At 54.0% G+C, this 10,000-nt stretch overlaps 5 protein-coding genes across 5 annotated transcripts in view; 3 read left to right on the top strand and 2 right to left on the bottom strand.

Annotated features, from left to right (window-relative positions):
- The window catches only part of PTSG_03962 (uncharacterized protein), a 1,460-nt gene extending 646 nt beyond the window's left edge, over window positions 1-814 (bottom strand). The window contains exon 1 of the mRNA XM_004994801.1: window positions 120-814. Within this exon, the coding sequence (XP_004994858.1) occupies window positions 120-431 (312 nt within the window). The 5' untranslated portion in view covers window positions 432-814. The remainder of the gene's footprint in view (window positions 1-119) is intronic.
- A 142-nt stretch (window positions 815-956) lies between these two features.
- Window positions 957-2,836, top strand: PTSG_03963 (uncharacterized protein). Its single transcript, XM_004994802.1, has 4 exons — window positions 957-1,481; window positions 1,699-1,857; window positions 2,105-2,254; window positions 2,515-2,836. The coding sequence occupies exons 1-4, from the start codon at window positions 1,280-1,282 to the stop codon at window positions 2,634-2,636; spliced, it is 633 nt and encodes a 210-aa protein (XP_004994859.1). The 5' UTR covers window positions 957-1,279; the 3' UTR covers window positions 2,637-2,836.
- A 43-nt stretch (window positions 2,837-2,879) lies between these two features.
- Window positions 2,880-5,080, bottom strand: PTSG_03964 (ubiquitin). Its single transcript, XM_004994803.1, has 5 exons — window positions 5,048-5,080; window positions 4,533-4,645; window positions 3,982-4,067; window positions 3,694-3,795; window positions 2,880-3,474 (listed from the first exon to the last, which is right to left on the bottom strand). The coding sequence occupies exons 2-5, from the start codon at window positions 4,633-4,635 to the stop codon at window positions 3,295-3,297; spliced, it is 471 nt and encodes a 156-aa protein (XP_004994860.1). The 5' UTR covers window positions 4,636-4,645; window positions 5,048-5,080; the 3' UTR covers window positions 2,880-3,294.
- Window positions 5,081-5,340: 260 nt separating this feature from the next.
- Window positions 5,341-9,303, top strand: PTSG_03965 (uncharacterized protein). The gene is made up of 10 exons (XM_004994804.1): window positions 5,341-5,778; window positions 5,990-6,124; window positions 6,340-6,540; window positions 6,832-6,850; window positions 7,003-7,028; window positions 7,353-7,441; window positions 7,616-7,703; window positions 7,912-8,001; window positions 8,159-8,398; window positions 8,571-9,303. Exons 1-10 carry the CDS (start codon window positions 5,716-5,718, stop codon window positions 8,751-8,753), a joined length of 1,134 nt encoding a protein of 377 aa, XP_004994861.1. The 5' UTR covers window positions 5,341-5,715; the 3' UTR covers window positions 8,754-9,303.
- A 164-nt stretch (window positions 9,304-9,467) lies between these two features.
- The window catches only part of PTSG_03966 (uncharacterized protein), a 2,213-nt gene continuing 1,680 nt past the window's right edge, over window positions 9,468-10,000 (top strand). The window contains exons 1-2 of the mRNA XM_004994805.1: window positions 9,468-9,523; window positions 9,786-9,920. Coding sequence (XP_004994862.1) covers window positions 9,496-9,523; window positions 9,786-9,920 — 163 coding nt within the window. The 5' untranslated portion in view covers window positions 9,468-9,495. The remainder of the gene's footprint in view (window positions 9,524-9,785; window positions 9,921-10,000) is intronic.

Below are 10,000 nucleotides of genomic sequence, written 5' to 3' on the forward strand. Positions count from 1 at the left end.
CAGACAGACAGACACACACACGCGCACACACACACTCTCTCTCGCATTCTCACGCATGCACACAGATACGCAGACACAGACACACACACACACACACACACAGACACATACACACACACCTCCTTTGGTGGGGCGGGTGGAGGCAACCAGTAATCGCCGTCCTTGATTTCGGTGTGCACGGAAGCGCCGGCTTTGAGCAACATCTCGGCAACTTGGAGTCGACCCCTGCCAATGGCGAAATGCAGGGCTTCGTTTGGGTCCTCACCGCGCACCAACAACCGCTCCACGCGATCCAGGTCGTTCTTCTCTGCTGCAGTCACCAGTTTCGGCTGCGCCTGCCACTCAAAGTCTGGTCCGCAGCGGGTTGGCCTGGAGGGCTTTGCGTCCTTCTTCTCCTTGGCGCTTGCTGGCTTCTTCTTCTTTGCGGGCATGGTGAACGCGGCGTGATGGCGACCAACACTGGCAGCTAACGACGGCGGTGGCGTTCAACGGCGGTGGCGATCAACGACGATGGGTGACGAGAGCGTCAACGGGAGCAACAACCGGTTCTCCTTTTGTGTCCCCCTTGTGAGGTGGCTGGTCGTTGTGGCGTTGCGTCTTCTCCCTTTACTCCTCGCTCGCGGTCTCTCCTCTTGACAGCTCTTTCACCGCTTGCTTGGTGTGTGGCCTCTTCACCACAGCTAGCTGCCTGCACACGTTGCTGTCTCACTGTCCGACTTGTTGTGTGTTTGTTTGCTCGTTCGTTCTGCTGGTTGTCTTGGCTCTTTGCTGGGTTGGTTGGCGAAGTTGTTTGTGATGACGGGTTCGTTTTCGGGAGTTGTGGGCAACTGTGAGCGTCGCCAGGCAAAAGCGGAGGCTGACAAGGGCGATTCACAAATTGTGCATCGAATCATAAGCACCAGCCATAAGCACCAGCCAACAAGATCCTTCGATTGGATGATTCTTTAACGAATCAATTCGTAACGCGCATTCCAAGCACGCCATCGTGCTGCGTTTGATGCCTGCAAGCTCCCACTTGTCGCTTGTCGCTGATGCTTGTCGCTGATGCCTGCCGCCTCTCATTCTTTCCACACCGAGCAAGCAAGCAAGCAAGGAAGCAAGCAAGCAAGCAAGCAAGGGAGCAGCAACCTGTGACAGAGACAGGGAAGGGAAGCAAGCAGACTCAAGAGGCAACAAGCTAACAAGATACACAACCAGCTCCTCAGTAGCAGCAACTTTCCAGCAACAATACACAACAGCTTGAGTGCACCGCTGCGTCGCTGTACTTGGAGGATCAGCCATGGCGTGTGAAACGTTTTCCAGGGCACTGTGGTGTGTGCTCGTGCTGTTGACGTCGGTGGTGTTGACGTTGGCGTTTGTGACGTCGTATTGGGTGGAGACCAAGTCGTCCGTCCTGGCCCTGGGCTACGACAGCATCTCCCTCGGCCTCGTCTACGCATGTTTGCAGCGCGTTGGTTTCGAGGAAACCTGTGGCCAATACGGTACGAGCCAATAACGATGAAGAGGGTGGGGTGAGGGGGCGAAGCGCGACTGACTGCGACTGTTTTTTTTTTTTTTTTGTTTAAGTTCATTGTGTGCTTTGGCTGGGTGTTGAGTGGATGGTGTCTCGATTCCGCTTGCTCAAGCACGCCTCGATGCTCGTGCGCTCACTCTAGCAAGCACCATAACACACACACACACAATCACACACCTCGTCAGGCACTGGGTTGCAAGACATCCCTGTGACGTCCTGGAGGTCAGCAGCGTTGTTCTACGGCACAGGCTTGTTCTTGGCATGGCTCACGTTCCTGTTGACGCTGATCAGCTTTGTCAAGCCTTCCTTCAAGCCAGCACTGCGTCACCTCATGATGGGAGCATGTGAGTACTGGAACACTTCAGGTTCTTAGGTTGTCTGCTGTGCGAGTGGGACAGTGAATCAAGCACTGAGCAAGGGGATGAAGGCTGGACCGTCGTTGTTTGCGGAGAGATGGCAATTTGCTCAGCTGCCCTCACATCACCCATTGTGGACTCACACTGCCAGTCGCCACGTGTTCAAACTCACCATCTGCGTCTTAACACGCCATCCCTATGTCCTGCGCCTTCTCCCTCATCCCCTTCCCTGCAGTTTGGTTGATTGTGCTTGGGCTCTTCATCTTTGGAGCGAGTATTGGGGAGCTGAAATATCATCCAAACGCCAGCATCTTCCAGCCCTGTGAGGGTGCAGGCGCCTTCAAGCCGGGCTCGGCGTGCTTGCTCGGCGACTCCGGCGTCATTGGTAAGTCCACACGCAAGTGGGTGTGGGAGGGGAGGAGGAGGGAGAGGGAGACAGCAGCCTTCTAGTCTTTACAGTCTAGTGGAAGCGCAGATGAATCCGAGGAAGGAATTCAGCACTGGGAAAAGAGAGGAAGGAAGAGGGATTCAGGTGCATGCATTCTTGTCTGCATGCAACGCGTCGTGCGCGCACGTTTCTTCTGCTTGGCTCGTTGACTCGCTTCCTTTTTTCACACATTCGTTGCTTCACTTGCGTGTGCGCAGCGTGCGTCGGTATGGGCCTGTGCTTGGTGTCAGCGTCGGCCGGCTACTTCCTGGACACTGACGTGCCGGATCACAACGAACAGGAGGAGCAAGAAGCGGCGCAACGGAAGCTCTCTGCCTAATTTCTCCAGGAGAGCCATCGAGATGCAATGCATGACCGACAATCCTCTAGTCCTCTATCACGCCGTCGCATCGTGTCGCATGCACAGCTCGCATAACTTCATCGACGCTCGCGCATGTGTGCGGCATCTCCTTTCCCAGTAAAAGTATCAGCCCTTTTGCGCAGCAGCACTAGCACTCGAGTGCCTACCCAACAACCACACACACACACACTCTCTCTCTTTCTTTGTCGTTTCGGATCAGACTTATCCCAAGGCGATGGACATTTATGGGTGCAATTCGGGGAGGGGAGAAAAGAGCATCCACTCGCACAGTGAGGAAAGGCGCAGAAGCACGAGAAGAAAGGGACAAAAGCCAGGACAAGCACTGCCCTTGCTTGGGAGAGGAAGCACTCAGGCAGAGGGCAGCGACGGACGGCAAAGATGACACGGGCCATGAAATGGCAACAGCGCCAAATGCCGTTGACGCGCCCACAACATGCGAAACGCAGAGGTCCGCACCAACCAAAAACCACTCAACCAAACCAGAGACAGGCACGCCCCTGCTTTGGACCCCAACTTCCACACCACCGCATTGGCTGACGACGTACACAGGAATATGCAACAACGAGAGAGACAAGGGATATGCAACAACGAGACGAAGATGCTTTGATCAACGCCTTTATGCCTCCTGCTTCTCGTCGAACCTGTAGGTCAGACCGCACTTGCCGCACGTCTGGCGGTCAAAGTGGGCAGCCATGAAGACACCAGCACCGCACTCCTCAGAGGGGCACTCGCGGAGCAGACGGGTAACCTTGCCAGAGCCATCAACCTTGTAGTACTTGAGGGCAGCCAGCTTGACCTGTATGTGGGAAACAAAAAAAGGCGTGTGAGAAGGCGTGGTAGTCGTAGTCGTAGTGGTGGTGGTGGTCGTGGTCGTGACGATGATGAGGTTGGGTGGTGGTGTGGGTACAACAATAACATCCATCATCAATGGCCAATAAACGCCGACAAAAACACGCATCTGCCTGTCACTTCTCAGCCCTCACAGTCACAGTCTCACACACGCACACAAACGTACGGTCTTGTGCTTGTGCTTGATCTTCTTGGGGGTGGTGTAGTTCTTCTTTTTGCGCTTCTTGCCACCACCACGCAGGCGGAGCACAAGGTGCAGTGTGGACTCCTGAATGCAACACAGCCGACGCGACAAGCAACAGCAGCAAGGTCGTGAGTCAGTCAGCCATGAAGCCCGACACGCAAGAAGACAAGCAGGAAATGTGCACAGGAAAAGTTACAGCCACATCTGGCACAAAGAAAACCACGCAAACGCACGCACTTGCACAATGTGCACGCGCTGCGAGTTGCGCACCTTCTGGATGTTGTAGTCGCTCAGGGTGCGGCCATCCTCGAGCTGCTTACCGGCGAAGATAAGGCGCTGCTGATCAGGGGGGATACCTGAGAAGTGTTACACCAAGCAAGAAAAACGAGAGCGGGTGAGTGCAACAAAGGGACGCATACGTTGTGGTGCATATTGGCGGTGGTGACTGTCGCGTAGGTGCATTGCTGTGACGGGAATGTGCAAGGCGAGTATGCGGCCACAAAAGCACGTGCCCGGCAATGTCTTCTTCCATCTCATCGCCGTACGGTCGACGTTGACAAGTCACGCTAATGCCGTTATCTCCATCCATCATGAAACACACGCCACACAGTCGCTGTCACCACGCCACAGTTGCAGCAGCAGGAAATGCTGGGGTTGTATGCACTCGTGTGTCCGCACACGTGTGGTTGCGGTTGTTGCTGTTGCTGTTGTGGTTGCAATGTGCCATGGTTGCTCTTCAAGCTGTGTCTGCTTCGCCCACCACTGTCACACCAGTCGCAGTACGCAGCACAAGGCAAGGGCAGAGGGGTCAGTCAACGCACCCTCCTTGTCCTGGATCTTGGCCTTGACGTTCTCGATCGAGTCGGAGGGCTCGACCTCGAGGGTGATGGTCTTGCCCGTGAGGGTCTTCACAAAGATCTGCATGGTTGGTGCTCTGTGTTGTGGTGGACGGCAGCAACCAAGCCAAGCACAAGCACACAAGACAGCAACGCGCACGTGAGCATGGTTGTCTGGTGTGTTGTTGATAATACGCATGTGTTACATGCATGTGCACATGTGTGTTTGTGTGTGTTGGTTGGTTGATAAGTGTGCGGCACGCATGCGCACCATCGTCCTTGTTCCACCACACCCACCCACACACCCACACACACCGACACAACAGCCACAGCGACAGCCACAGTGACAGGGTGCATTGTGTCATGAGCCATGTGCTAGTCAGCACACTGTTCATACCATCTCCATCTCCATCTGGCTCAGACACCACACCACCACCCTCATTCCCACACACACGCGTTCTTGCCCTTCATCAGCTCGCATGAGCCAGCCATCTGCTCACCTCGCCTCAGGAGAAGAAGATCGATAAAGAAAAGGCACACTGCGTGCGCCTTCGCCAAGAGCATTTGCAACGCTGCCAACAAATCAGCACGCAGTGCATCCATTTTCCCTGGTATTTCCACTATTTGTTTCCATTTCAGGGAAAAGGGCATATTCGTGCATACGCCTCAAATATGAGATTTTGCTCATTTCAACCACAATGGAGATTATACTTCATTTGAGCAAGAAATCGGGCGCCTCGTCCACCCGCAACATGGAAAGGGAGGATTTGCTGAAGATTTCCTCGTATAATCAGCACCACCTACAGTCCAGTTCACCACGTTGCGCGAAGCCAACCAGTACTTCTTTGAGCTGCTTGCTTGCTGGAGCTGGTGGGCAAGCAAGCTGACCTGGACAGTTGTGTGTTGAATGCTGCCGTGTCCGCCCTCCTCGGCCTTCTGACTTGTGTTGCGGATTCACACACACACAGACAACAACAACAACAACAACAACAACAACAGCTGCCGCCCTCGCTTCGCTGGCTCCAGTCTGGCGCGTGTGTGAGAAACTGACACACATCGAGCAGCCGAGCACCTGAACAACTGAGGGGCTGCCTTGGTTTGCCATTTACATTCGACTCCTGCAACCAACCAACCAACCGACCGATACCAGGTTTTGTGGAGTAGGATCATGTATGTGGAAGGCGGTGCAGGGCACGGCTGCGTCCACTACCAGCGTCATTGTCAAATCCTGGTGCGTTCTCCGTCTGTGCGTGTACATGTGAATGTACATCGGTGTGCATCTGTGAATGTGCATCTGCGAATGTGGGGGAGAGAGACTGTGTGTGCGCGCGTGTGAATCTGTGTGTGTGTGAGTGTGTGTGTGTGTGTGATGCTCTCCTGTGTCGTTGACGTGTTGCTGACTCCACCCCCACCCCTATCTCTGTGTCTGCCTGCTCCGACAGTCGCCGTGCTGCCAGCGATACTTGCCGTGTCGCCGGTGCCATGACGATGAGGATCAAGACGGTGGCTGTGGCCAACAGCTGAACCGTCGCAAAGTGACGCGATTACGCTGCTCTGCCTGTGGATTGGAACAGCTGGTTCGTATCTCTGTGTCCATGCGGTTGCATGCGTGGTTGTTTGTACATTTGGTTTTGTTTTGCTTCTTCTGCTGTGCTTGTGTTGGGGGGGGGGGTCACAAGGGGTTTGGTGTGCCACCTCTCATCAGGCATGTGTGTGTGTGTGTGTGTGTGTGTGTGTGTGTGTGTGTGTGTGTGTGTGTGTGTGTGTGTAAAAACACGACGTGTCGCGACAGGTGGGCGAGGCGTGTATGCGATGTGGGCAGAGGTTCGGCAACTACTTCTGCGCGATATGCAGGTTCTTTGATGACGACACAGCCAAGCAGCAGTACCACTGTACACGCTGTGGCATCTGTCGTGTCGGTGGTCGGCACAACTTCAAACACTGCGACCGCTGCTGTGTCTGCTACTCCAGGGAGCGCTTTGCATCGCACGTCGTGAGTCTGCTGTTTCCCTTCGTTTGCGTTTGTGCGTGTGTGTGTGTGCTTGTCTGTTTTGTGTGCGTGTGTGTGTGCTTGTCTGTTTTGTGTGTGTGTGTGTGTGTGTGTGTTCTTCTCTCTCTCTCTCTCTCTCTCTCTCTCTCTCTCTCTCTCTCTCTCTCTCTCTCTCTCTGTGTGTGTGTGTGTGTGTGTGTTCATGCTTGTCTCCGTTGCGCTTGCAAGCTCATGCTGTTGCCTTTGGGTTGCTTGCCTGTTCTGTGCTGCCACACGTCGGATTTCGCTTCGCAGTGCGTCGAAGAAGCTGCTGGTGAGTCCTACACCTGACACCCCCCCCCCTCTTGCATTGTCCGTGGTGCTGTTGTTGCCGCTCATCTGCTTGCACACGCTGGCACTCACGCCGACGCCTTCATGTATGTATGTGCTGTTGTTCTCCATGTCCCCCCCCCCCCCCGTTTTCAGATCGCAACTGCCCCGTCTGCTTGGAGGTGAGCTCGTCGTTTGCCCGCTGATTCGTTGCGCAGCATCGTACACAGAGAGAGGGACAGAGAGAGGGACACACAGAGAGAGAGAGAGAGAGAGAGAGAGAGAGAGAGAGAGACGGAGAGAGACAGAGAGAGACAGAGAGACAGAGAGAGACAGAGAGACAGAGAGAGACAGAGAGAGAGAGAGAGAGATGTACAAACACAAACGTGCACAAACACACAGATGTGTACACACACATACACACACAGATGTACACACACACAGACAGACGTGTACAAGCACACGAACAAACTGACGCCGTCCTGTGCACGTGTGTTTGTTGACAGCATTTACACTCGTCCACGCGAAAGCTCTTTGCGCCGCCCTGTGGCCATTTTCTCCACAACAGCTGCTACCGTATGCTCCTCTCAACCACGTGAGTGCACACGCGCGTGTATGTGCACGTGTGATGGTCTATGTGTCTGAGTGAGTGTGTGAGTGTGTGTATCTGTGTCTGTGTGTGTGTTTTCTTTTATCTTGCCCGTGTCCTGTCAATGCTAGTACTCACGTGCCCTTGGCGCACATGTGCGTGTATGTGGTGTTGCTTCAGGTCCAAGTGCCCCGTGTGCACGCAGTCGTTTCTCGACCTCTCCTCCAAATACAAACATCTGGAGGAGCAAATTCAACAAACGCCCATGGTATGTATGTGTGTGTGTGTATGTATGTGTGTGTGTGTGTGTGTGTGGAAGTGATTTCTCTTCTGCCTTTGCTGTTGTTTGGAATGATTTGCGACACGATGCTCCAACGACGTGTGTCATGTCATGCACATTGCACATCACATACACGCACACACATCCTCACCCCCTTTATTGGTGTGTGTGTGTGTGCGCGCGTGCGTGGTGACAGCCGCCACAGTACAAGAACACATATGTACACATCCGCTGCCGCGACTGCTCTCGATCCTCGTACGCAAAATTCCACTCCCTCGGACACAAGGTCTGCTGCTGCTGCTGCTGCTGCTGCTGTATGTGCTCTGTGTGTGTGTGTACGCGTGTTATTCGATGTCCGTCTCTTCGTGCTTGTCTACTCACACATACATACACCACACAACAACTTAAACAACAACAACTTAAACAACAACCCATCACACCAGTGCAAGTACTGTATGTCGTACGACACTGCGCAGATGGGCGAGCCCGTGCAGGGCCCACCGCCCGACGATGATGATGATGACGACCACATCCGCCTTCATCACAGCAGCCACAATAGTCACACCAGTCACGGCAGCCATGGCACCAGTCACACCAGTCACACCAGTCACACCAGTCATGCCAGCCATCACACCAGTCACGGCAGCCACGATGGCGGTGCTGCTCTGCAGCATCCACCTGTGGTGCGTCCACCTACATGTGTGTGTGTTGTGTGTGTGTGTGTGTGTGTGTGTGTGTGTGTGGTTCCTTCGTGTTCTCTCTCCCCCTTCCCCAACAAAGCACTGCAGTCATTCACGTTTTGTGTGTGCGTGTGCGTGTGCATGTGTGTGTGTGTGCGTGTGTGTTTGTGCATAGGAGCAGAACGTTGCGCAGCAGCTTGAGCAGGCGCGTGCGCGTGTGCGGGACCTGGAGCTGCGGCGCCGCACGGCTGCAGGCACCAATGATCCCTTGGCCGAGGGTGATGGTGATGGTAACGGTGAGGGTGATGGCGGTGGTAGCGGTGCTGATCACGGTGGCGGTCAACACGAGGACTCATAGCGAAACCAGCACAACCCTTGCGCTTTTGTTGTTCTGACATGCGAGGGTTGCTGCTACTGCAGCTGTTGCAACTGATTTGGTTGTTCTCTTTGCATGTTTGGTTGTTCCATTCTCACGCTCCCACCTGTACACTTGATCTGGGTGTTGTGTTGTTGAAATGTCATGACATTCCCCTTTTCTTTTTCCTTTTTTTCCCTGTGTTGCAGCCGTTGCTGCATGCTGTGAATGCTGTGCGCTGTTCTTTTTTTTTTTTCTTTCTTTCTTTCTTTTCTTGCTCCGTCTGCAACGTCCTTGCTCGCTTCAGATTCTCTTCTCCTTGTCCCCCCTCTCCCCACTACGCACTGTGCACTCTCCCACTCCACTTTGATACTTCGATACTTTGCACTCGCACGTTGTTGTGTGTTTCGTCTTCCTCTTCTTCCGTTTCAGGCATTCAGGCAGACAGACAAAGAGAGAGAGAGAGACAGGCAGATGGGTAGTTGCCTCTCAACGCCCAACCACTGCGCTACTTCTAACATAAACGAAGCCCATCAGCGAGCAAGGAACCAAGCAAAGAAGGCACGTCAGTGGTTGCAGATGTGGTGGGAGGCAAGCTGCCACACACACACACACACACACACACACACACACACACACACACACACACACACACACACACACACACACACAAGCACTGTATGTGGAAAATTGGTGAATGATTTGTGGATATTTTCTACATCCAACACCTGAACGAACAACCACGATGCAGGCAGCACGACGACTGTTGGCAGGTGCGCAGTGGTGTGAGATGTTGATTGTGTTGTTGCAGTTGGTGTTGGTTGTGTGTTGACTGTGCTGTGTATTGTGGTGTAAACTCAAATCAGTACAAGGGTGAGGAGGCGCGCGCCTTGCGCGCAACAAGAGGAAGCACACCACGCATAGTATTGGCTCTGCTGCTGAGACACCAAGCTCACCCAACGCATGTGCACTGATGAACATGTCCTTTTGCCACACATACCCTTGCTTGCTTCGTTCTCGCTTCATCAAATCAAGGCGGCCGACGCTTTGCGTCCACCCATGTTGCTGAGAGCGCTGGCAAGCACGACGAGTCCAGCTTCCTCACCTACAAGTTTGGCTCCCTCCTCGCGCTGCCTCTCCTCAGCTACATGTTCTACAAGCAAGTCATTGGTACGCCACTCACCCCATTGTTTGCTGTGCACTGGTGGCTTGAATGGCGGTTGAGTGGTGTGTTGACGATTGTGTCTTGC

This window comes from Salpingoeca rosetta (genome assembly GCF_000188695.1).
Source record: "Salpingoeca rosetta unplaced genomic scaffold supercont1.9, whole genome shotgun sequence".
Lineage (NCBI taxonomy): Eukaryota > Choanoflagellata > Craspedida > Salpingoecidae > Salpingoeca > Salpingoeca rosetta.

Excerpts from the sequence above, each read along its gene's own strand:
- PTSG_03963 (XM_004994802.1), top strand. The coding sequence starts at position 1,280 with ATGGCGTGTGAAACGTTTTCCAGGGCACTGTGGTGTGTGCTCGTGCTG. Across the intron at positions 1,858-2,104 it reads TCACCTCATGATGGGAGCAT|TTTGGTTGATTGTGCTTGGG; the intron begins GTGAGTACTGGA and ends CCTTCCCTGCAG. Across the intron at positions 2,255-2,514 it reads CGGCGACTCCGGCGTCATTG|CGTGCGTCGGTATGGGCCTG; the intron begins GTAAGTCCACAC and ends GCGTGTGCGCAG.
- PTSG_03964 (XM_004994803.1), bottom strand. The coding sequence starts at position 4,635 with ATGCAGATCTTTGTGAAGACCCTCACGGGCAAGACCATCACCCTCGAG. Across the intron at positions 4,068-4,532 it reads CAAGATCCAGGACAAGGAGG|GTATCCCCCCTGATCAGCAG; the intron begins GTGCGTTGACTG and ends AACACTTCTCAG. Across the intron at positions 3,475-3,693 it reads TCAAGCACAAGCACAAGACC|GTCAAGCTGGCTGCCCTCAA; the intron begins GTACGTTTGTGT and ends TCCCACATACAG.
- PTSG_03965 (XM_004994804.1), top strand. The coding sequence starts at position 5,716 with ATGTATGTGGAAGGCGGTGCAGGGCACGGCTGCGTCCACTACCAGCGT. Across the intron at positions 7,704-7,911 it reads AAATTCAACAAACGCCCATG|CCGCCACAGTACAAGAACAC; the intron begins GTATGTATGTGT and ends GCGTGGTGACAG. Across the intron at positions 8,399-8,570 it reads CTCTGCAGCATCCACCTGTG|GAGCAGAACGTTGCGCAGCA; the intron begins GTGCGTCCACCT and ends GTTTGTGCATAG.